Source organism: Hyperoodon ampullatus (assembly GCF_949752795.1).
Source record: "Hyperoodon ampullatus genome assembly, chromosome: 8".
Lineage (NCBI taxonomy): Eukaryota > Metazoa > Chordata > Mammalia > Artiodactyla > Ziphiidae > Hyperoodon > Hyperoodon ampullatus.
Genome location: NC_136921.1, coordinates 104083521 through 104109201, shown reverse-complemented (window position 1 = coordinate 104109201; position 25681 = coordinate 104083521). Strand labels below are relative to the sequence as shown.

Below are 25681 nucleotides of genomic sequence, written 5' to 3'. Positions count from 1 at the left end.
TAATTTTGAAAAAATACATGCACCCCAATGTTCATAGCAGCACCATTTACAATAGCCAAGGCATGGAAGCAACCTAAGTGTCCATTGACAGATGAATGGATAAAGAAGATGTGGTACATATATACAATGGAATATTACTCAGCCACCAAAAAGACTGAAACAATGCCATTTGCAGAAACATGGATGGACCTAGAGATTATCATACTAAATGAAGTAAGCCAGACAAAGAAAGACAAACACCATATAATATCACTTATATGTACAAAAAAAGATACAAATGAACTTATTTACTCTTTTTCTTATTAAAACAGAAATAGACTCACAGACATAGAAAACAAACTTATGGTTACTAAAAAAAAAAAAAAAAAAAGGAAAGGGCAGGGAGGGATAAATTGTGAGTTAGGGATTAACATACATACACTACTCTATATAAAATTGATAAACAACAAAGACCTACTGTGTAGCACAGGGAACTACATTCAGTGTTCAATACCTTGTGATATATAGTGGAAAAGAATCTTTAAAAGAATTAAATTTATATACATATATATATATATATATATATGTATATGAATCACTTTGCTGTATACCTGAAATTAATGCAACATTGTAAATTAACTATATTTTAATAAAGAAAATCAAAGATGTTGCCTTCTACACTGGGAAAGATGGAGACCCACTGGAGGACTTTGAGCAGAGGAGTGGTTGGTCTTCTTTATGCATTAACAGGATTGCTTGAGATGCTCTGGGGAGAATAGACTACAAGGGGTTAGAATAGAAGAAAAGTAGTTAGGAGGCTATTGAAACAGTCTGGGTTAGAAATGTTGGTTAACTGGTTGAGTTGATTGGTAATAGTGGAATTGGTGGGGAGTCAAAGAAGTGGTGAGACTCAGGATATATTTTGAAGGGTGGGGGACCAAACTATGTCATACCCTATTGGACATAAGGTATGAGAAAAAGACACCAGAGAGGAATCCAAGATTGTTTGGATGAGTACCTGTATGTATAGGATTGTCGGTGCTTAAGTTGGGAAGAGTCATTGAAAGAATGGGTTTGAAAGAGGTCATGAGTTCAGTCCCGGGCATATTAAGTTTGAGGTGCCTATTAGCCAACCAAGAAGAGAGATAATTAAATAGAGGAGTCTGGAGTTGAGGGTAGAAGACCAGGCTGGAGATATAAATTTGGATATTGGTCTGCATTTAGATATTATACCGGGTTCAGCTGTGTCCCCCCATAACTGATGTCCACCCAGAACCTCAGAATGTGAACTTATTTGGAAAATGAGTCTTAATAGATTTAACTAGTTAAGGTGAAGTCATGCTGGATTAGAGTGTACCCTGAATCCAATCGCTGGTGTCCTTATAAGAAGAGGGAGATAAGGATACAGGGACTCAGAGACACATAGAGACACACAGAGGGATGAAGGCCATGTAACATAACAATAGAGGCAGAGATTGGAATGATGCACCTGCAAGCCAAGGAACACCAAGGATTGCCAAGAGCTACCAGAAAGTAGGAGGAGACAAGGAAAGATTATCCCCTAGAGCATATGGCAGAAATATGGACCTGCTGAGACTTTGATTTCAAACTTCTAGCATCCAGAGCAATGTGCTACAGTAGCCGTAAGAAACGACAAAGATGGTATTTGGAGCCATAACACTGGATGAGATTGTCAAGGTAGTGAGTGTTGATAGAGAAGTCCACAGGCTGAGCCCTGGGACTGTAACATTAAGAGGACAAGGAGAAATAGTGGACTCAGAAATGAGGGAAAAGGAGGGGCCAGTGAAGTGGGAAGACAATTAGGAGAGAGTAATATTCTCAAAGGCAGTTGAAAATTTTATAAAAGAGAAGAGAGTGATTGGGTACAAGGCTGGTGAGAATAAATTGGAGTTTATGAACAGAAAATTTGATTTAGCAACATGAAAGTCATTGATGATTTGGCAATAGAAGTTTTGATGGAGACCCTGGGGTAAAATCTTACTGGAAACAGTTTAAAAGCAAATGGAAAAGAGCAATAGGATTCAGAAAATATAACATGATGCCTCAGGAGTTGCATCATAAGCCAGAAGAGAGCAGAGAAATATGGCCATGGCTAACATTAAGAAAGTTGAAGAAGATTCCTTTTATTCTACTGAAACTGGAAAAAAATGCTAATGGGAATGATGACATAGAGAGGAAGAAAAGTTGTAAAGAAAGGGAGTATTGCTTGAGTGATGTCTTCAAACAGGTGAGAAGAATAAGTAGTGCCTACGATGACATTAGATAATCATGGACAGTTCATATAAGTCAATAGAAAGGAAGGCAAAACCATACAGGCTCAGAAATTGAGCTGATAATAAATATGGTGGCAGAAGTGTCTGGGAGTTTTGCTCTGATTGCTTCAGTTTTATTAGGGAAGCAGGAGTCAAGGTCATTAGCTGAGATGGGGGAAGGAGAAGGTAAGTTGGAGATCTGAGGAAAGAAGAAAAGCCATTAAGTAGTTATCTAAGTCAGTGAATGGACTTAGGAAATACAACGAGGTTGAGAGGACACAAGAAAGCCCCACTTGAAGTTGATCATGAATAATTTAAAGTGACTTATAAGCAATTTGCAGGGTTTATATTTTTTTGTGCCAGCTAAACCTTGCAGAGGTACAGTAAAGGTTGGATTTTAGCAGCTGTGGTTTTGCCAAGCAAATATCTTCATTCAATAAAGTATGAGTGGGCTAAGGGAATTGAGAGTTTATACAAGAAGAGGGTCATGGTGAGGCACCAGCAATTTGAGTTGGGTAAAGAGAGGAGAGGGAACATGAAGGTGTTGAGGAATACTGAGTATTTGGTGAGATTAATCCTTATACTAAGGATTGTGGAATATACGGTAGCTCTATTTTTAGTTTTATTAAGGAACCTCCATACTCTTCTCCACAGTGGTCGCACCAATTTACATTCCCACCAACTGTGTAGGAGGGTCCCCTTCTCTCCATACCATCTCCAGCATTACTATTTGTAGACTTTTTAATGATGGCCATTCTGACCGGTGTGATGTGATACCTCATTGTAGTTTTGATTTGCATTCCTCTAATTATTAGCATTGTTGAACATTTTTCCATGTTCCTGTTGGCCGTCTGTATTCTTATTTGGAGAAATGTCTGTTTAGATCTTCTGCCCATTTTTTTCTGTTGTTACCACATAATCAAGCAATTCCACTCCTGAGCATATATCCGGAGAAAAGTATAATTCGAAAAGATACATGCGCCCCAATTTTCATTGCAACACTGTTTCCAATAACCAAGACATGGAAGCAACCTAAATGTCCATTGACAAATTAATGGATAAAGAATATATGGTACATATATACAGTGGACTATTAGCCATAAAAAGAATGAAATAATGCCATTTGCAGCAACGTGGATAGACCTAGAGATTATCATACTAAGTGAAGTCAGATGGAGAAAGACAAATATCATATGATGTCACTTATATGTGGAATCTAAAATACTTATATAAATGAAATCTATGAAACAAATATAGACTCACAGAGAAAACAACTTTATGGTTACCAAAGTGGAAGGGGAGGAGGGATACATTAGGAGTTTGGGATTAACATACACACACTAGTTTATATAAAATAGATAAACAACAAGGGCCTACTTATAGCACAGGGAATTATACTTAATATCTTGTAATAATCTATAAGGTAAAAGAATCTGAAAAAGAACATGTATGTATATATATATATATATATATATATATATATATATATATATATATATAAAACACTTTGCTGTACACTTGAAACTAACACAACATTGTAAACCAACGATAGTTCAATTAAGAATAAAAAAAAGAAAAAGGATTGTAGGAATCCAGGGATTAAATTAAGGGAACCTGAAAAGGAGAAGATTGCAGTCAGAGAGTGAAATGCTTATAATTGGAATTACAGAGAGGCTGCAGTTAATAATAACAGATACTGAATTCTGATACTGATTCCATGATGTACTAATCAATCATGACTAACAGTTTGGAAAACATTTTTAGAAGGAGGTATTGAGGTAGGGGTACATGGATACATGAGGCATCACTGCATGGGTCACATTTGGCCCATGAATAAGGAGGGCATTTCTGGCAAATATCTGTAAGAGGAACATTCCACGTGGAGAGAAAAGCAGCTGTAAAGACTCTAAGGCAGGCGTGGACTTGGCACGTTAGGGGAACACAAAGTAGGTCAACAGTAGCTGGAGTTTAGTGAATGAGGGCAGGTGTAGAATGAAATAAGTTCATATAGGACGTTAGAGAAAGAATTTGGATTTTATTCTAAGTGCATTAGAGTGTCATTAAAACATTTAAATTAATGCCATCAGCTTTAAAAAGCTTTATTAAAAAGCTTTAATAACCTTTAAATAACCTTTAAACCTTTACAAAGCTTATTTTGACTTCTGTGTATAGAATGGAGGGGTGTGAGGGAAAAGAGAGTTAAGACTAGAATCTGGGAAGTCAGTTCAGATGTGTTACAATGTTCCAGGAGAGAGATGGTGATGGATGGATGACGGTGTGGTGGCGGAGCTGGAAAGAGGTGTAGAGATGCAGGATTTACTTTGTAGAGACCAGAGAGCTGCTGATGACTTGGATTTGTAACATGTATATCTGGTAGAGGAAATGAACAAAGTAAGAAAGACTCCTAGAATTTTGGCCTAAGCAACCAGAGGATGGATCAGACAGTGAAGATAGAAGAGGAGCTAGTTGGTAAGGATGATCTGGTTAGCAGACACTAAAGGCTGCATAAGTCTGTAATTGATGTTAACTGATGAGGATTGGATGGGAATCAACATGTAAAAGAGCTCCTTCTTTCAAAGTCAAATGATAAAGCAAGAAACTGACATGCTCTATTAACAGAAATATAAGAATGGACTCCTGTTCCATAGTGGTACTCCAACACCTCATGGGTTTTTCCATTGATGTTTGTGGGAGCTGGTATATTTGTCTTCCCTCTTAGATCTGACATGGACACTGGGTACCCAGGCTAATTTTCTTTAAATATCACTTTGTATAAATCAGCCCAGTCACAATGTGTTTAGAGCCCTTTATGGGGTCCCTCTTTACAAGAATAAGTCCAAATTATTTTTCCTTCTAATACAAGCCTTCTCCATGTGGCTTCTCTCTTTATTACCACTCTCTTCCAAGTTCTAGGGTTTTAGTTTTTCCATCTTTCAAAATGAGGAGGTTGGTTGGGTGAATATGTGCCAAGATTCTCATCAGACCTACTGGCCTATGGGTCTACATTTCAAGCACGGTAAAATTCAGACACATTGCTCTGCTTATATCTCTACAGCTACATAAGCATAGTACATTTTTCTTCTTTTTTTGCCTAATTCAGTTCTACCTTCTTTAATAAACTTCTTTCTCTGAAACACTGTTTCTCATTACCTCAACTCTGTAAGTGCTCATTGTCTTCACTCTTCTGAATTCATAAAACATGTGTTTATATTGTCTATCAAATCATACACCTTTCCCTTTGCCCAGCCATCCACTTCTCTATTCATCAACTCATCCATCTATTTGACCAGACATGTCTTCAGAGGCAACATGATCTAGTGGGAGGAACATATACTTTAAAGTTCTATGCTCCTGGGTTTGAATCCCATTTCATTATGAATATCATTACTATTATTTTTATTATTATGTTTTACTTGTAGAGCATTTTACTCCACTGAAATTCTACTTTCTAATCTGAGAATCTGATAAAAAATATCTTTAGTACCAGATTAAAAACCTAATGTATATGTATAGCTGATTAACTTTGTCATACAGCAGAAACTAACACACCATAGTAAAGCAATTATCCTCCAATAAAGAAGTTAAAATAAATAAATAAATAAATAATCTAATACATGATAGGCATATAAGCAGACAATTATGACCTTGCTTTTGCCCGCTTCAGATTATGAACTCCTTAAAGATAGAATTATAACATTATAACTATTTGTTAATTTAGTATCTGACACACAGTAGACATTGAATAATTGCTAGTTTATAATGTTGATGAAGTGATAATAACATTTGCCAGAGTGGCCATTTTCTTCAACAAGTGACTTTTGGCGACTTGAGATAGCAGACCCTCTGTTATTCTCTATAGACACAAAGATGAATAAACACCTATTCCTCCTAGAGAAGCTTATGTTCAAGGAGAAAGACAAGCAAAGCATGATACACTGGGGTTGTTACTAAAAGTGAGCACTGTGACAATATAGGAAGGAAAGATACTATCAGTTTTGGGAGCAAGTGGAGACCTAGGTCACATCAGGTGGGTCTTAATGAAGGAGAAGTGGTTGTCATAGAGATAAGGAGGCAGGGATGGTCCCAGAGGAAGAAAAAGTGCACAAAGGCAAGGAGGAGCATTATTTTGGGAGTGTTATTTGGGATAGTTCAGGTGTGATTCAGTTATGAAAAAATATGTATGTGGTAAAGTTGGAAGGTAAGAAAAGGACTTTGCATGTCAGGCTAAGCAGTTGGAATGTTTCATGTAAAATTAAGGAGCCTTGGAATTTTTTAAGCAGTAGAATCACATGGACAAGTAAGTCTATGTTAGAATACTCACACTAATGACAGTATGGAAGACAGACTAGTGTAGGAAAACTGGCAAAGTGGGAACACGTAAAACACAACAAAGTGATGTTCTTGAAAAAACAGGTTTGAGAATCTTTCTCCTAAGGCCCATGTTGAGACACTGAACTAGATATATAGTTGGAATTTCCAATTCTGAGTTTCTAGTCCATAATTTTCATCTTCTCATGAGTAGGTGATTGTCAAGAAGAATATAAATAGTAAAATGGTTTGCTAAAAGGGATATAGTTATCATTTGTAGAGTATTAGAGCAGCTTTGAATACAGATCTATCAGAGAAACACAGGGAGAAGACATGTGAAGAAAAAAGAAGCACTTGGAGGGATGCATTTACAAGCCTAGGAACACAGGCATACACCAGAAGCTCAGAGGAAGCAAGGAAGAATCCTAGCCTAGAGCCTTTGAGAGAACAGTTCAGACTTCTAGCCTCCAGAATTTGACACAATAAATTTATGTTGTTTTGAAAAGAAGGAAGGGAGGAAGGAAGGAAGGAAGGAGGGAAGGAGAGAGGGAAGGAAAGAAGGAAGGGGCAATAGCAAATAAATAGACAGCACAACCCAATACATATTAGGCTAGAAGTGAGCACAGGATCTATAGAAGCAGAAGAGGGCACCTTGGAGAAGCCAGGTAAGGCTTCCTGGAAGAGGTAACCTGGTGCTTACTTTTGGAGTTTGAGTAGGAATAAGCTTAAAGGGAAAAGTCGAAGTGGAAGACTGTTCTTGGCTGAGGTGAACACATGGGACCCTGTGTTCCATGGGAAAACCATGCTCTTTAGAGCTAACTAGATTTCGTTTCTGAGTCCATCACTTACTATGAATGATGAAAAGTTATTCCTTCCTGCACCTCTGTTCCTTCATCAATCAAATGGAGGAAGGAACAAAAAACTGTTCTAGATGAAAGAGGAGTCATAAGCAGGAACTCAAGCATAATAGAAGCCGAGGGGTGGTAACTTTGTCCAGAAAGTAGTAAGGAAGTTTAACAGAATATGACTACACCCTCTTTGATTTAAAGTAGATTCCTCATCATTGTGTTTAAATACAATTATTTTTTTTTGGAATCGGATTTCTCTTCAACATTTTTTAAAATGATATTGATAATACCTGTTGCATAGTTCTAAAAAGGATGATATGGATTTTGCCTGGAGACCTAAAAAAGTGAGGCTAGATACAGCTAGAGTGCTCCAATATTAATAAGAGCCATTAAAACTTTTACAACATAGTTGCCAGTGACCAAAGTTTATTCCATTATACCTATGTTTATTCCAGAAACATATTTGGAAAAGTCTTAACTGGGGCTCAAATCAATGTCTAATTTCCACACCTTGAGCATCTTATTTCAGTCCATATTCACACACCCGCAAATGCATGCCCTTTATAATGTAGCAATGTCAACATATACTAACAGAAAAAAAAAAAAAAGAAAAGAAATGGAGAACGCACAGGAGGGAATACATTATAGTTCCCTGAATAAATTGTAGTGAACACCTGTCTAAGACCATCCTTTTGTTGTTGTTGTACTTTATTAGATTCAGAGAATCTTCCATCAGTTCCCTGTCTATTGGACTATAAACTTGCAAAGTTTACCATTATGTTAAACACTTTTGGAGGCAAAGGTAGTGGTGGGAGACTCTAGGGAGAAATGGAAACAGACAGATGAATCATAAAAAGGAGGTAGAAGAGGGCTTTAGGGCAGTGAACTTTTTGGGGTCCCGGGTAATGCCATCCAAGAGGCTGACAGTAACCTCATGACACCAGAATATACACTAGAAGGAGAGACGTGCCTCTTTGCTCACTGACCAAGCAGCTGAATACAAAGCTGAGGGGAAGGTGGTCAATGAGCCTCTGGCCCTGACTGTCACCATCTCACCCCAGTGCCTCCTATAAGACTGGAGTCAGCTCTTAATGGTGTCAAACTTACGTTGAAAAGCCATGGGTTGACTTTCTCCTCCTAGGAGCTGTGTGACAATGAGTTAGCAAGAGGTTTCAGGAGCTCTTCTTAGGGTATTTAGGGAGTCACCGATTGCATCAAACCTCCTAAGAAGGTGAGATCAATATCTGTAGAGCTCTAGAAGAAATGGTTGAGGTGTTTTAGACCTACACTGGAATGCTGGGGAAGATATAGAATAAATACCTTGACAGGGTCCTGGTCGAGACTACTGACATCTAAGATGGATGGTTGCTAGGCAGGTGTTTGTAAAGATATATAAAATGGAAGTGATTTCTAAAATGGATAGGTACATACAGAATGTGCGTATGAATGACCCACACAGTGGGATGGTAAGAGAGTCCCAAATAACTTCAAGGAATGTGGTCCTTATCACCATGCCTGACACGTAATTATCACATGCTAATTTATTTTATTGGGTTGAATTATAGATTAAAAACCCAAGTTCTTAGAACTAGAAGGAGCTGGAAAGATCATGCCAGCCACCATCCCACTAGTTCACAAGATGGGCCCTTTCCTTTCTCCTGGCAGGCCTCTTGCCCCACGTCTGATCTCCTCTCTGCACAAAATATGCTACTGCTAGGGAGCTATGATAAGTTTTTATTGTTTTTTTTTTATGATTGGTTTTTAAGTGAGAAAATACACCCCCAATGGAAATTGATGACGATCAGAACCAAAAGGAAAGGAGGAATGAAGGAAACCAAGGTTAGTGGTAGGGAGCTTCTGCTATTGGCTGACTGTCGTGTAATTGCCTCATTACCCCAAGTTATTCTCTCCTATTCTGCCTAGACTACTTTACAATCTTATTTCACATTACATATTCTGAAATTCCAGGAAGGCATTTAGGAAGAAAGGGAGTTCTAGGAAATGGTAGGAACTGAAGAGAGCGTGGGAAAAGATTTTACCTTATTAAAGTTTTCACAATCCACTTACAAAATAGACTTGTGGTTGTTTTATTTTCCAAAATGGCATTTTGGTTTCTGAAAACACACACACATACACGCACACACATGCACACACAAAAGTATTTCAGCTATACTCAGGATTTTTAATATGGACCTAGATGCTATAGTCACAAGATATGTAATACCTTTTAAAAATGTGAATAATGAAAAGATTGAGATGTAGGTCCCTAGAAAACAGTCACAATCAATTAAAAGACAATCTGATCATATTTTTGCATTTTTGGCTCCTATCTTTAATTCTAATGTTTGTCTTTCAAGGAAGCTTACAAGTTCGCTACCAGCTAAGCAAGGAAGAAACCCATGTATTCACCATCGATACAGAGAACTTTGCCAACGGAAGACTGCACCACCTGAAGATTAACCGAGAGGGCAGAGTGTTTACCATTCAGGTATCTTACTTCCCTTCTTCTCATTCAGCCAAATGTGCCTTTGGTGCTCAATACAACTTTTCTGAGCTTCGACCCCGAGCCAACTGTGCAGCCAAGTTCTGGGGACAGGTAAAAACCACACTCATCCCTAACCTTTGGAGAACTAGAATAGTGGTCCTCAGGGTGCATCCCCCTCATCAGCATCAGACTCACTTGGGACCTTGCAAGAAATACTAATTCTTGGGCTCCATGTCAGATCTACTTAATCAGAAACATTTTTGTGGGGAGGGGGAGCAGGTGATGCTGATGCCTGTTCAGTTTTGATAACCCCTGAACTGTAGCATAATGAGGGAATCACAAGGGATGGGTAAAGGCTGTAGAAGGAGTGTGCACAGGTGATACAGGATCATGGATGAGGGCACCCACCTCATCTGGGCATCAGGTACGGGTAACCTTGAACAACAAGGAGGGGAGGTTAGGGACACCGACCCCCCACCCACTCAGAAACTTGTGTATAAGTATTAGGTGGCGCTCACTGTCTTCAGTTCCTCTGTATCCACAGTTCCCCATCTGTGGATTCAACCAATGGAGGATCCCGTAGTACTGTTGTATAATATTTACCATTGAAAAAATTCCTCGTATAAATGGACCTGCGCAGTTCAAACACATGTTGTCCAAAGATCAGCAGTACTTACATTCTGGAGGAAGTTAGGAGTAAATTGAGTCTTGACGTTGATTTCGAATTGGCTGAGTGGGGAAGAAAGAGGCAGAGGGTCCCAGTGAGCCCCTGCAAAACTGTCTGAAAGAGCAGAGTGTGTCAGGTACGCCACAGAATTCCCAGGGGAGCATCAGGCAATAGTGGATCGCAATAGAAAATGGGCAGAGTCCAGACCATCCCCCTTTAGAATCATGACCTCAGGTGAGCTCTTAAATCTGCCCAGAAATCACCCCTTAGTCTTTGTTAATTCATCCATCCTCCTGATCTCCTAGATGGCAATTTTAAACTTCCCTTCTCTCCTTAGACCGCCGACAATTGCAATTCAATCTTCACTCTTGGTAGATGACTTCATTTCCTTCTTTCTGTGAAAGAATGTAGCATTCAGAAGAGAACATCCTCACACTCTCAGCACATTTCTCCACCTACTTCCATCTGTGTCTGTGCACCTCTTTCCCTCTTGTTGCTGAAAACGAACAGCTAATGGCTCTAGTGAATACCTGACCAATCACTTGTGGGCCAGATCTCATACCTAGTGGACAGCATCACTGCAGCATTACCCTCCCCACCTTTCTTTACAGCATTTTCCCAGCTCTACTTAATGGCTTCCCAAAGCATAAAGCATGCAAGTATTACAGGCATTAAAGAAAACCAAAAATATGAACAAAAAAGTACGGTGTCGGGAGGGAAGGAAAACTCACTCTCTTATCTGACCCCATGTACTGCCCCATTTTCTCTTTCAGTTTATTGCCCAATTCCTTGGAAATGTTGATTATAGGCTTGTTCTCCAAATTTCCTCTTCCTTTTTCTTAAACCTACACAATGAAGGTTTGTCACTGAGCGGCCACAAAATCACACTTCTCAAGAGAGCAGTGGCCGGATCTTGCCGAATCCAATGGTCTTTTCCTCATTTGTCTTTCACTGGCATTTGACACAGTGACCTTTTCTTTTGTATATATTCTTTTCCATTATGGTTTATTACAGGATATTGAATATAGTTCCCTGTGCTATACAGCAGAACCTTGTTGTTTATCTATTATATATATAGTAGTGTCTTTATGTTAATCTCAACCTCCCAATTTATCCCTCCCCCACTCCCTTTCCCCTTTGGTAACCATAAGTTTGTTTTCTATGTCTGTGAGTCTGTTTCTGTTTCATAAATAAGTTCATCTGTATCATTTTTTAGATTCCACATATGAGTGATATCATATGACATCTTTCTTTCTCTGTCTGGTTTACTTCACTTAGTTTGATAATCTCTAGGTCCATCCATGTTACTGCAAATGACATTATTTCATTCTTTTTTATGGCTGGGTAATATTACATTGTATGTATATATCACATATTCTTTATCTGTTCATCTGTCGATGGACACTTCAATTGCTTCCCTGTCCTGGCTATTGCAGATAGTACTGTTATGAACATTGGGGTTCATGTATATTTTCTAATTAGAGTTTTCTCTGGATATTTGCCTGGGAATGGGATTGCTGGATCACATGGGTTGCCTTTAACTGACATACCCCTGTGCCTCTTTTTGTTCCCCTACAGCCTCTTCTGAACACAGCAACCCGAGTGATCCTATTAAAACTTAGTCAAATCGTGACACTCTTCTGTCCAGAACCCTTCCATGGTTTCCTTTCTTATGCAGAGTAAAGCCAAAGATCTTGCAGTGGCTTAAGAGCACCTCCATGACTGCACACACCTTGCTCGCTTCCTGCTGTGACTTCTCTGATCTCATCTATTCCTGTCCCCTCTGTAACTCCACTCAGGCCACTCTGGCCTGCTTGCTATTTCCAGAGCTCTTGAATATGCTTGAGTTTGCTTTGCCTAGAACACGATTGTTCATGTATCTACATTGCTTACCTGTACTTGTACTTCCTTCAGGACTTCACTCAAAATTTGACTCAAGGATGTCATCTTTGAGTGCCTTATTTAATACAGCAATCCAGCTCCTTGACTTCAATCCTAAACCACTTAATCACTATCTAGCATCCGATACAACTTATCTATTTATCTAATTTCTTGTCCTATCTCTCTCCTCTAGAATGTAAGCTTCATGAGGACAGGGATTCTTGTTTATTTTCATTACCATGGAACCCCCAATTTATCAAGCAGTGTCTCACATATAGCAGATCCTTAATAAATATTTTTGACCTAGGTGAATTAATTCCACAAGGCTTATGTGGAGAAGATTAAATTAGCCCTGTGGAGAGGGGAAGGCAAACCACTGGATCTTAGGCAGGGAAAGTGGCATGGGTAGGCTTTTGTTTCCCGAGGCTCACTGTGATTGCTCCATGGAAATACACATTTGGGAGCCATGAGGTATAGGATGGAGACCAAGCAGGAAGAGAAGATAAGGTCCTCAACTAGTGCAGTGGGGTAGCCAATGAGAGGAAGACTTGAGAAAGGTCTGAAAGGAACGTCAGTAGCCTTAGGTGACTGTCTGGATAAGGATTATGGGATAAGTCAAGACTGAATATTCGTTTTTCTGATTCGGGGGAAGTTCAGGAGTCATTGGCAAATATAGGACACAATCACAATTCCTGAGTGATTATAATTTAATGGACTCACCTCTAGTATTGACTCTTGAAATAAGAGTTAAAAATCTTTGGGTTGAGGCCAGATTAGAGGACAAAGGAGGTGGAAATGATGACATCTTTTTTGAACATGTCTTGACTGAGGCCTTGATGGGACATCTAGGCTGCATGCTGGTGGGCATTTGCATATATGACCCCTTCTCTTTTTCTTTCTATTTCCTGTCTTCTTTCTGCAAACACAAGGCACAAATAGGGCAGTGAGAGAATAATGGAGTACTCCCTTCTCTTCTCCATCTCAAGGGTTCCCACCAATCAATCAATAGTCAATGATAAGCACATATCAGTGGAACACATACCATTTCCAAAGCACAGAAGTAGCAGAAAACAATGGAGATGGAGAGTTTCTTTGTTTTTTAACTTTAAATCAATTTATTGACAGAGTCACATGACATACTTGTCTCTGTTACACTCCCAGCCCCCCTTGCTCTATCTCTTCTCCTTCCTCCCGACTTAGAACACGCCTTCCCTGGCAGTCCAGTGGTTAGGACCCTGTGCTTTTGCTGCCGAGGCCGCAGGTTCAGTCCCTGGTTGGGGAACTAAGATCCTGTGTATCTTGCGCAGCCAACTTTAAAAAGCAACAACAACAAAACCCAAAACAACAACAACAACAAAAAATAGAAAAGAAAAGGAACAAGCTATTTAGTAAAAACAGAAAGAGGTAAGCTACTACTCCATCTCAGTCTCAGGCATTACTCAGAACCAGTTATAAAGAGAAGGCAGATGGTTAGCACTATACTTAGCCAGCCAGAGGCCTCCAGTAGCTAAGAACAGACCCTCCTACAAGGTATCATCTTGAGTTGCTAGTCCTTCTCCTCTCTGCTCTGTGTGACTCTAGGAAGGAGTCCTTAGGGACCAGGGCTGCAGACAAGAGTGGGAAATCCTGGTGATGATTTGAGAATTGTTATTTGGCCAGTCGTTTCTAAGGCTCAGGTGCCCCGACCCATGCCCTGGTGGTGGAGGTAATCTACAGGGTCCCTACTTAAAATATATTAATGTCATTAAACAGATTAACCCAGGTTATCAAAATGCCAGCACAATTACAAGCTGTAAAGAAGGAGAAGGCCCAGCATTTTCAATCCATGGAGTTAATGTCTTCCTTTGAGAGGTGAAGACCCTGAGATCAAGAGATGGATCCCTAGTGTGGGACAGGCTTGGGTGTAAATCCCAGCTCCATCACTTATGCTCTGGGATCTTAGATGGGTTATGCACATTTCTGAGGTTCAGTCTATTTATCCATAAAAAAAGTTTGAGTGTTGTGGGGATGGGCTGGGGTGCAAATGTAGCTGAGCTCAGTCGGTTCTGGTAAAGGTTCTGTGAAAGATCATAACTAAAGGACCAAGCACAAAGCTTGGTGTCTAGGGATCACAAAAAAAAAAAAGAAAAAAAAGAAAAAGATTTGTTCAATTTCCCTCCTTTTCTCATCTCACTTAATGACTTGACAAGACCACGGTGCATCCTTGATTCTGAGATTAACAAAGCTTCTCGAGGCCAGATTAAAAATTTTAGGCACCCTAAAGTTTAAAGGACTGTGGTACTTCATTCTCTCACCACCTCACCAAGAGCAGTTAAAAAGAAAAGCAATCCTAAAGCATAAAATAAACATAAGGGAATATAACATAATAATGTATTTCTCATTGAAGACTTCAGTGATTGTCTAACCCCTATCATAAAGATTGAGATCCTAGAAATTAATATTTGTGGTACAACCCCCCACTTTTTTTGCTTTTACCCTGTGCATTTGCTAAGCTTTTCAAATGGGTAACCCAGCACCTGAGTCAGTACTAAGGGTGCCCTCAGGTGCACTCAGGTGCCCTCACTCCATGTCAGGGCTGGAATCAATTCCCCAACTATCTCAAGCCTTCTTTGAATCATCCTACCTTCATCTCCAAACCTTTATAAATACTTATTAAAAAAATAACCCTTTGATTAAGTGTCATTCACCTCCTTCTCCCTCTTATTTGTCATCTGGTTAAAGTAGAAAGGACCAGGTAAGTTCCCACAAAGCAGAACAGTAGGACAAGAATGACTCATATACTAGAACAATTAGCTCTTCCAAGTGTGGTAGTGTTGAGGGAATCACTTGCATAGGAAATTGATCCTTTGGAGCCTGGGGAGGAGATGACAGGCAGAAGCTAGAGGAATCTGAGCTCAACCTTCAGTTCTAAGAATCCTTCTACTATCCACTCAGCAGGAAATTCCCACTCACTTTAGCCTCCTCTCCAACCTGGGCAACAAAACATGAGAAAAGGCACCCTGCCCCTTGCTGGAAGAGACAGTTCCAGAGTGTAGGTGAGAGCTCTGTGATAAGGCAGAGAGAAAACTCCTTCAAGGCGAGGATGGAATCTGGGCATTAAATAGATTGCAGGTGAGGACCATGGGTATGAAAAACCCTATGTTGTATAAAGGTGTGGAGGCCACCAGGGCAGCCAGAGGCATCCTGGTGTTGTGATGGATGCTGTCTTCATAGCCCAAAAGATAGAAAGGGAATCAGTACAGGATGTTTGTTTATTCACTCAACAAACCTATCTTTGGAGTTACTTTCCCAGTTTCTGTACTAGGACCTACAGAAAACGTATATCCATAAGATGTCCTCGAAAAGCCAATAATTTAGTGGGGAAAAATGAGGGGGAGAGAGAGACAGAGAGAGAGAGAGCAGATCATTAAAATACAGCATCTTCAATGCAAGGTTAGAGGTAGAAAAAAATAAAAAGGCACCATGAAACAGAGAACAGGATCAATTAATCTAACCAAAGCATCAAGGAAAGCTTCTGGGAGGAGGTGGACACTGGGAATACTTAGAACAGTATCCGGCACATAGGAGATGCTCAAACATTTGTTGAATGAATTTTGTAGAAATTCAGAAATAAGAACACACAGTGATTGTCTACAAGCCGCTCAGGCATCTAGAGAGATATGGACAAGTAAAGCAAACGCCATATTGTGTGGTTGGCCAGCCACATGCCGAGGGGACACTACTATGTGATGCTGTGTGCCCTTGCCCAAGTTTGTGATCTCTGTGACATCAGTTCCATCATCTGAAATACAGGGGTAATAATGTCTATTTCACAGTATGATAGGGAAGAATGCGTTTTGAAGGATACTTTAATATGGTGTCTCATCCATACCAAGTCTTCAATAAATAACAAGTATTATTAAAGCATAATTTCATGAATGAAAAAGAAATAAACCATAGAGTCACATGTCACAAGTCATAGCCACTGACTTCCTTCACAGCAGAAACCACCACAGGACCCAGAGTCCTGGAAGAGGGTCACTGAGCAGCAGTGGGTGCAGAAGGAGGGCCCTGGTGGTGGGAGCTGGGAGCACTGGTTATGTGTCCTGATCAGCTCCTCCCCAAGGGTAGCCCGGGGACGGGCACGTGGCTGACGGGGTCTTAGTCTCCTCTTCCTACGGGTGAACTGTGATATGTTACAAGGATCCTTCCCAGGGATAACACCATATGAATATTCAGAGTAGAGCCGGGAAGAAACTGGTAGGGTTTGACTAGACAAAAAAAACCTGGGAATGGATGGGAAACGATGCCTTGAAATGGGGAGGAGAACAAAGAGATGGAACTGGAATTAACAATGTGTGTAGAAAGGATGGTTCCTTAAAGAATGACCCTAGAGATAAAGTCCCAAAGAATCCCCCTCGTGGCTTTCACTCGTGTGCAAGATGGGATTAACATCTGTTCATGTTGGTGGCAACTGTTCAGCTAGTCTTCCCTCCCCAGGGTCAAACCTTTTGTCAAACTGAAATATTCACTCAGGAAAATCCCCCAGGGCACCCATGAATGAAGCCAGGTCTGAATGATTGGAGCAAAGGAGGCGGTAATGGCTTTAAGGACCAAAAGGGAAGAAGGGGGGAGAGATTGGGAATGAATACCTGCTTTCCTTTTAATGTTAATCCTGCACAGGAGCATTCTTGAAAGGCTTCATTTGTGTGCTTGTTTGCAGCAAAGAATTTGGTGAGAAACTCTCAGTGGGGAGATAAATACCTGTGAAAAGCTGTACAGAATTTCCCAGAGAAGAAGACTTTTGTGAAAGCCTTTATTTCACCAAGAGTAAAGAAACGGGTATTTTATGTGCATTGTGGGAGAATTAGCGAGACATTTCTCATCTCTCCAGAGAGAAAGTCCCAGAGAGGGCTCTTCCCTGCGTGTGTTTTCAAAGCTGTTTCATATGGGAATGTTTCATGTGCTGGACATGCGGACCTCTGCTGATGCCTCTTTGTTTTCTCTTTTCCTGCAGATGGATCAGCACCTCCGACTCAGTTATAACTTCTCCTCAGAGGTTGAGTTCAGGGCTATCAGGTCCCTCACTTTGGGCAAAGTCACAGGTTTGTTTTTTCTAGTCCATGCCTTTCCGGCAAGCTCTGTTAAAATAAATAAAGTAATAAATAATTTTCATCAGGGGAAGCACCAAGATGCAGATAATATCCAAGATGTAGAACCAAGAGTCCTGCTATGGGAGGCTGAGAGGTACGTGTGGCAGGACCACAAAGTGGCATGTATATCTACTTTGTAGAATCCCGAGTAAGGTAAATGAACAAAGTGATTCACCAAAATAATTATTTTTACCTAATTTCAAATTAATTACCTTAAAACGTTTACTGAGTTCTTTTAATTTAATTTATGTAAATTTCACTTAGATAATTTAAGGATTTGAACAACCCAATTATTTAATTCTGTAAGTACTTAATCTGTTTTCTAATTTATCAAAAAATCAGAGAGGATTGGAATCTCCTATGATAATAATGGATGTTCTTTTTTCCTACAGGAAGTTCTGTGAATTTGCATTTTATGTCTAATGATGACTTTTATTAGGTGTAGGCAAGATTGAAATTTTTTGTATCTTCTCAGTGAATTGAACTTTTTTTCACACTGAAGTAATATTTTTTAACTTTAATGTCTCTGTGCTTAATTTAGTTTGTTATTAATATAGCTAATTCAGTTTTGCTTTAGTTAGTATTTGCCTGGTATATCATTTTCCATATTTCCCTTTCAATCTTTTCTTTTTTTAGCCTTATATATGAGCTTGTGAAGAGCTATAGCTAAATACTGCATTTTTATCCAGTTTGGCCATCTTCTATTTTATAAATTGGCAAATGTAAGCCCCTGTGCATTTGGGGGTTACTTGTATGATTGGATTTGTTTCTGCCTCCTTATTTTCTACTTGTCAACTTTCCTGTGATTCTAGCATGTTATTTCTTATTCTCTCAGTCACAATACAGTGCAGAAAACATTAGTAACCCGAGGCATTTTAAGCAGGAATGGATTTAACTCAGGAAATAAGTTACTTTTAAAATTGTGGCCACACTTACAGTGTGCATTCTTGTTAGAGTCTTTTGGAGTAACTCTCCAGGCAGCTCTGAGCTCATGAGTGGGAGCTATTAACTCCCAGGCCATCCCTTATGTGAGACTAGATTCCAGATGCCACTGTGGCCACAGTGGCATGTGTCAACTCCCAAGAGGCAGAGAAGGTCTCTTAAAAAGGGTGGCAGAGAATACTTCAGGTTACCATGAATTTGCTGGCCAGTAGAAAAAGCTGAAAAGGCAGAAAAATGACTCCTGTCACACTATAGCCTTCCAGATTCATAAACAGTACTTAATTTCCAGAACGTAATGTGCATCCAGAAATCTATCTGCTGTCAGGTCTGGGAAATGTCAGTTTTACTTGCTAAAATGGCAGTTGAATGAGCCAATCAACAGTGACTGACTTCTAGATTGAATTTTACACTTATTTCTTATTCCATTCCCCCCTCCTACTAATAATTATTATTATTTCATGTAGACACTGCTTTTGTGTTTTATTAATTCAGTCACTAATTTGTTGGAACCTTCTACTTTCTACCAAATTCGATTTCCTTGTTTCCGAAGTAAATTCTTTTGAATTTTTTTTCTGTATAAGGGGTCCTTTATCTGAAAACAGGAGTTTCACCTTTCATCTTTATTCCTGGAAGATAATTTTACTAGACGTACAAATTGACATTGACGGATTTATCCATGGGTGTGAAGGAGCCAGCTCACAATGGCTCATAAGGACCTGTTACATACATCTCTGCCCAATTCTGTGATGTCACAAGGGTAGTTTGAAATCAGCCATCTTGGGAGTGTTTACTCCATGGAGCTCAGAAATTCTGCAAGTCAGGGCTCTCCCTGCTGCTAGACATCCAGGTTAAACCCTCGCCAGCACAACACTGGACTCTTCTGATCTGGCTATTGAAAAGCTGGCTGTCAGCCTGTCCTGCCTTTGAAAGTGCTCTGACCACCACCACTCCCAACACCCAAAACCTACTTTTATGGTCATTTCTTTTAATTTGGTGTTTGGCAGTCTTATTACCATGCGTCTGATTGTGGATTTATTTTTAATTGTCTTATTTGATATGTTTATGTTTCCTGCATTTATTCATTAGTTCCTATGTATCTAGTTCATAGGTATTATTCATATGTATCTATCCATTAGCTCTCAAAAATTCTCAGCATCTCAGTAATGCTTCTTTCTTATTCTCTCTACTTAATTACTTTCGGCCTTCACTAGATAAACCTTAGAATTTTAAACTCTATCCTCATGTGTCTTACCATCGTCTTATAAATAAGTTTTATTCTTTATATCACTGTCTCGCATTCTGGGATATTCATTGGGTTTTATCTTCAAATTCATGAATTCTCTTTTCATTTATGCCTAATATCCCATTAAACCTATTCAGTGAATCATTTTTCATTGATTATGTTTTTTTTAAAGTAATACTTTATCCTTTGTCAAACGTGACTTTTAATTAAGATAATCTGTTGTTCCCACTTATTTTTAAAATCTTTTTATGTCTTTAAGTATTCCATTATTAGTTATTAAACATCTTGCCTCTGATATTCCCAATATTGGAAGTCCATATGGATCTAAATCTATTATTTTCTATTTTCTAACTCTTTCCTATGATAGCTTGTTCTCCTATGCTATGTGTGTGTATAAGTACGTGTGTGAGCTCATTTTTGGTTGAAATTAATTTGTAGGAACATTGATGATCAGAAATTGGAAAGCTTTCCTCCAGGCAAGATTTGTGTTTGCTTCCGCCTGGTGCCAGGATGTGCTACCAATTTCAAATTATTTCAGTTTCTCATTTTGGGTTTTATTCTAGACAGAGAGTGAATATAAATTTAAGCTCAAGGCCTGAATGAGACCAAACCTCTTGATATCATAATATCATATCATATCATAATATGTCATTTTATTATTATTTTTGTTACAGTTTTTTTTTTCAATCCAGAGCCACATCCCAGGTGGAGAGGTTTTATACTTATGCCCTTTTCTGTTAGGTGATTTTATTTATCTTGTCCCCTTTTCACTGATTTGAATGTAAGAGTCAGTCATAGGTTGAACATCTTCACCTAGCAATAGCTCAAGGCTAGGATTCCTATTCTTCTTCAAGACGATTTAGGTACTTTTCCTTGATACAACTTTAATGTTGGTTGATGATTCACTGTCTTGGTTTCATCTTTCTTCCCCAAAAAGTATCCCCCAAACTTAGGATTCCTCTTTGTTTCCTGAAGCTTAGCAAGACATTAAAAATGTGTTGATTGATTTTAATGAAGCAGAATTACTTTTTATAGTATCTGGTCTATTATATGTCCCCTGACACCTAAATACATCTTGAGCCATTGAATCTTCACTCCAACCAAGTCAGGACAATTTTGGGAAGGGAGATCATTAGGGCTGTAAGACCACCAAGCTCTGGCTGTTTTCATGACTCCTAGTTTGTGTAATGGCAGCTCTAGAAACATCCTCTTATTTAAAAATTTCTCTCTATTAATCTTGCCACTGTGCATGATATTCCTGTGGCATTTCTGTCTTTTGAACTAAACCCATAAAACATAAGATTGAAAGGATGAAAATTTAAAGCATGGTACTAAATTACTGAGGACCAGCTTTTCATTTTGTTTTGGAAAAGATAGGAAAGAATTTGATTATGGTTGAGGAAGAGTATCCAATAAAATGTCTTCACTGGGCTAAGTGTGGGAGACTCCTGCCTCCCCACCTTCCTTCCCATCCAAATTGCTATAAACAGACAAGAGCACTTGGATCCACAATTAACCTCAGTGCTTCTGGTCTATGAAAGGTCTATATCTGGAGGTGAGGGAAGATGATATAAACATCAGGTCCATTATTAAGGAGGGACATCTATCCTGCAGACCCTTTGGAAAGAAGCCTCATGCATTGGAAAGAACTCTTATTTGTTATAAGAAGGGATGGTGCAGGAATGGGTACATGGTATTTACGACAAATGCAACCCTACTCCACAACTTTAGAAAACTCTAGTACTCGGTTGGACATTTTCAACTCTAAAACAAGGATTTGCAAGCATTTTTCATAGGATAGACCAAGGGCAAATAAGTGTAGTAAATCTGTTGTCACAATTTTCTTCAATACCATTAACAACATCCCACTGTAAAGCAGAACCCATTTATTCATTTTCTTTCTGTAAGAGGAAGAGCCAATCAATTCACCATTCTAGAAAGTAGTTATTTAGTACCAATGATGGTTCTATATGGTATGTGCCTACACACATACCATGATGAATAAAAGTCTCTTTCTTGGGAATTCCTATGATGTAGAGACTAGTCCATGAAAATAGAAGATAAAATCATTGACATTAAAATTGCATTATAGGTATTTACCAATGGTAAGTCATGGGCTGTTGTTAGGTTTATTCCTTGCTTTATTAACGTTCTTTGACTTTTAAGAAAGATTTCTTGGTTCTGGTCTATTACATGAATGTATTAAAGAGAAGGTAACATTAAAAAGAAAAACAGTATATATATTTAGGGAAGTCACCCTTTTGGACAAGATCATCTGTTTCTGGAAAATTACTGAATTCTTTAGAAAACATAGAAGCACATTCCTTCGATTCAAATAGTGTGACTTACCAGTGTGTTTCTAAGTTTCTGTCTCACTCAACCCTGGTAAAAGAACTTGGACATTCCAACAGATTTAGAAATTTAGAGAGCTTGAAACTTCTAAAAGAAGCTGTGTTTTTATTTATATACATATTTTTTAAATTATTTTTTTCTGATCCTGGTTTCTCTTAATTTACTCTGCCAGAACATATCATTAAATTTGAAGGCATATATATATATATATATATATATATATATATATATATATATATACACATTTTGTATATATATATATATATACATTTTGTATATATATATGCACATATATATATATATATATATATATATATATATATATATATATATATACACATCTTAGAAAACTAAGAATTAAGGAATTATTATAATTGTTATTATTTTTTTCTTCCTGAGAGGAGACTCTTATCGTACTGCAGACTTAGGAAGCAGTTACTTTTTAAAATATGGAAACATGTTCAAGTTTAGGTGGAAAGGAATTGTAGTACTGCTTTTGAACTGTAGTTAACAGATTCCAAATAGACATTCAGGGCATACTTACAGGATTATCTGTTTATACAGCCAGCATTTATTAATTTCCTGCCTACTTGCCAATTTGATAGGCTGAAACTCACACCTGGCAGAGACATTATTATTTTGCTCTGATGGCTATTTGCCCAGGTAGTTTCAAAATTCACTCGGCCCTAACTAGCCATTAGAAATTGAAGAAATTCATTCTCAACCTACAAAAGAACCCAGCTGATCTAGAAATTGTAGGGCTACTTGTGAGCGCTTGCCTATGCTTTTGGCTTCTTCAGATGAAGTGAGTTCTGATTGTGTCTGTAGAACAGGGTTTTTTGATTCTCCCAAATCCCTCAGTTTTGAATATCAAACCTACTGTGCCTTCTGCAGCATCAGAGTCTTGTTGACCGAACACCCTGATTGTTTTCATGTTAAATCATTTCTCAAACATTTTGTAGGTGAAGAGTTATGGCTGATATTTTTAGACAGCACAACAGAATTTATGCATGTAAGTGAAAGGTGAGTACTGCAAAGTACTCGTTTGGGAAGACCGTACTCTATTTTTTTTTTTTAATTTTATACACAGTTGGGCCCCCCTTCTGATTCAAGACTGGTCCAATTGATATTAAACTGAAAAGCAAAATTACAGAGTGAAATAGCTCTGCTTTTTAGAGACAAACTAAGTCATGTTTGGCTTTCTCCTCTGTGATTACTATTGTGTGACCATGGTGAATTGTCTAATCTGTCTATAGTACCTCATCAATAAAACGAGGATGATAACATTTAATTCAGAGAGCTGAGTAAGCCTTCCATATGTAAAGTACTTGGTATTTAGCACACGCTCCACACATAAGAAGTTTTTGATGTTTGAAGATTGTGGGGACATGGAGGAGAACTCTGTTTTGCTTTGTTACTGTTTTTGTTTTAATGAGTCTGGAAAAGTGGCTATAAAGGTAATTTCCAAAGAGGGACTCAAATGCATTCTAAAAGAGCAATTTTGGACTGTGGTGAACCTTGAAGATGGGAGTATGAGTCACTGTCAATCAGGGCTGTTTTAAGGGCATATCAAGCTTTAACCAGTTTAAATTGACAATAGATAATATAGTAGTTGGTGAAAATGGAAGTTTCAAAGTGCAGGCTTTGCTTCAGGCACAGCTGGGTTCAGAAGTTCAAATGTGACTGTGATTCGGCCTTTGTCTGTCTGTCTGTCTGTTTCTCACTCCACCTTTGACTCTCTTTACCTCTCTATGGGGCTTTATTCTCAGGCAGAATTTCATTGGTAACAAAGGTGGCATCAGCAGCCCCATGCTTGATCACTACCATTTCAACAGCCCTGGTGGAAAGAAAGACTCTTATTTCTAAAATTTCCAGAAAAAAGTCCTGGATTGAGTCTCAAAGGACAAATTTGTGTCAAGTGACAAGTCCAGATGATGACAATGACCAAGGGATTAGAATACACTGAGTGGCCATGCTTGGATTATGCACCCAGCTATGGCTCTGGACAGGTGTCATATTGACCTGCAGGGTGCAGGTGTGTGTTGAGAATAGAGAAATGTTATCTCTTAAATGGAAGCCGAAGTTTTCTTACCAGAGTGAGATGGACTCTGAGGAGGACAAATCAACAATAATCCAATAACAGCACTGTTTTTTCTCATTCATATTCTGCTACCCCCTTTAACCAGGAAAGAATGGGATGCTGTTCTACGAGGTAGGCTTGGAATTGTGCATAATCTGGGGACTGCATTTTGCTTGTGTACATCAATAGTCTAAGTGTGTTGCAACAGAAAAGATAATCTTTGAAATTCCTCTTTTATGAAATGCATGTTATCTTCTTTGGAACAAGTTTATAGCTCCCGAAGAAACTACTGAAAAATTATTTTATTTTGAATTCATAGGTTTCTTAAATAATGTTTCACTTTGTTTATGGTCATCTCTAGTTCTCTAGTAAATAAAAAGATCTCCAAACCACAGCTCCTTCCTGACTCAAATTCTAATATTGTGTGTAATTGTCTCGTATTATGTCTAGAAATTTCTTAATGATACCGTTTCCATGAGGAATAAAATATTTCAGACTCATTACTTTAATCTGACCTCCCTGTGAATGACGTGTTTTAAAGGATCCTGAAATATCAGATTTCAGTAACCATTCCAACTTCCTAAATACCCATCTTATCCTTTCTCCCTTGAAGATAACAAACACTGAATCACAACTGGACTACAGGGCATTCGTTACTGTTTCTTTTAAAGAATAATGAACTGCATTTTTCCTCATGGAAAATGCAATAGATGATTTAGTTTTACCTCATGCAACAGGAATGTGTGTTATCTTCTGATTAAAAATGCAATTTTATTTTGCATTTTCAAGGAACTACTACATGATCAGAACCGAGACCTTCTCCATGCTTGTGCTTCTCTGTAAAAGTCAAGTTTGTTTATTGTAAAAGCAAAAACACTCTTTGAACAGACTTTGTATGTCCTTCCCTGACTGTATTAACAAAGGATATTTTGTGTGGTCTACCAGAAGCCAATGACATGACTGTTACCAAAAAAAAATTTCAATTATCTCTCATGACACAAAAATTATTGAGCATACTATGGAGCAGGCAATGTGCTAGGCCATATAGATACCCCCAGGCAAACAAACAAACAGACAAACACATAAACAATCTTTCCCTGTTCTAAAGATACTGCTCACTTTAAAATTCTCCCTCTTTCAAAGGAAAGTTATCAAGGTTGGGTTGAGAATATTAATGTTGTTCAAGGTTTTGGAATATCTCTTTTAGGCTATGGTAAATAACTTGGTTTTCTGCATTAATCAAATAATAATACTAATAATAGTATGCTCTTATTAATAGTATAGCATATTAATATTATACTAACATTGTTATTACTTTATTATAATAAACTAATATAGTATATTATAATATAATAACATTGTTATTATTGTTTTTTATTAGTTATTATTTCATAATGCACTGCTCTGTGCTAGATCTAAACTCTTAGGTTTTTTTTTTTCCTTATTTTTAATTGAAGTATAGTTAATTTAGTGTTGTGTTAGTTTCAGGTA

General features: G+C 38.3%; 1 protein-coding gene across 2 annotated transcripts in view; it reads left to right on the top strand.

Annotated features, from left to right (window-relative positions):
- Positions 1-25681, top strand: part of CNTNAP5 (contactin associated protein family member 5) — a gene marked incomplete at both ends in the record, with an annotated part of 875910 nt that overhangs the window by 816516 nt on the left and 33713 nt on the right. For both annotated transcript variants that reach the window (XM_079710301.1, XM_079710300.1), the window contains 2 exons: positions 9766-9896; positions 17438-17525. In XM_079710301.1, coding sequence (XP_079566427.1) covers positions 9766-9896; positions 17438-17525 — 219 coding nt within the window. The remainder of the gene's footprint in view (positions 1-9765; positions 9897-17437; positions 17526-25681) is intronic.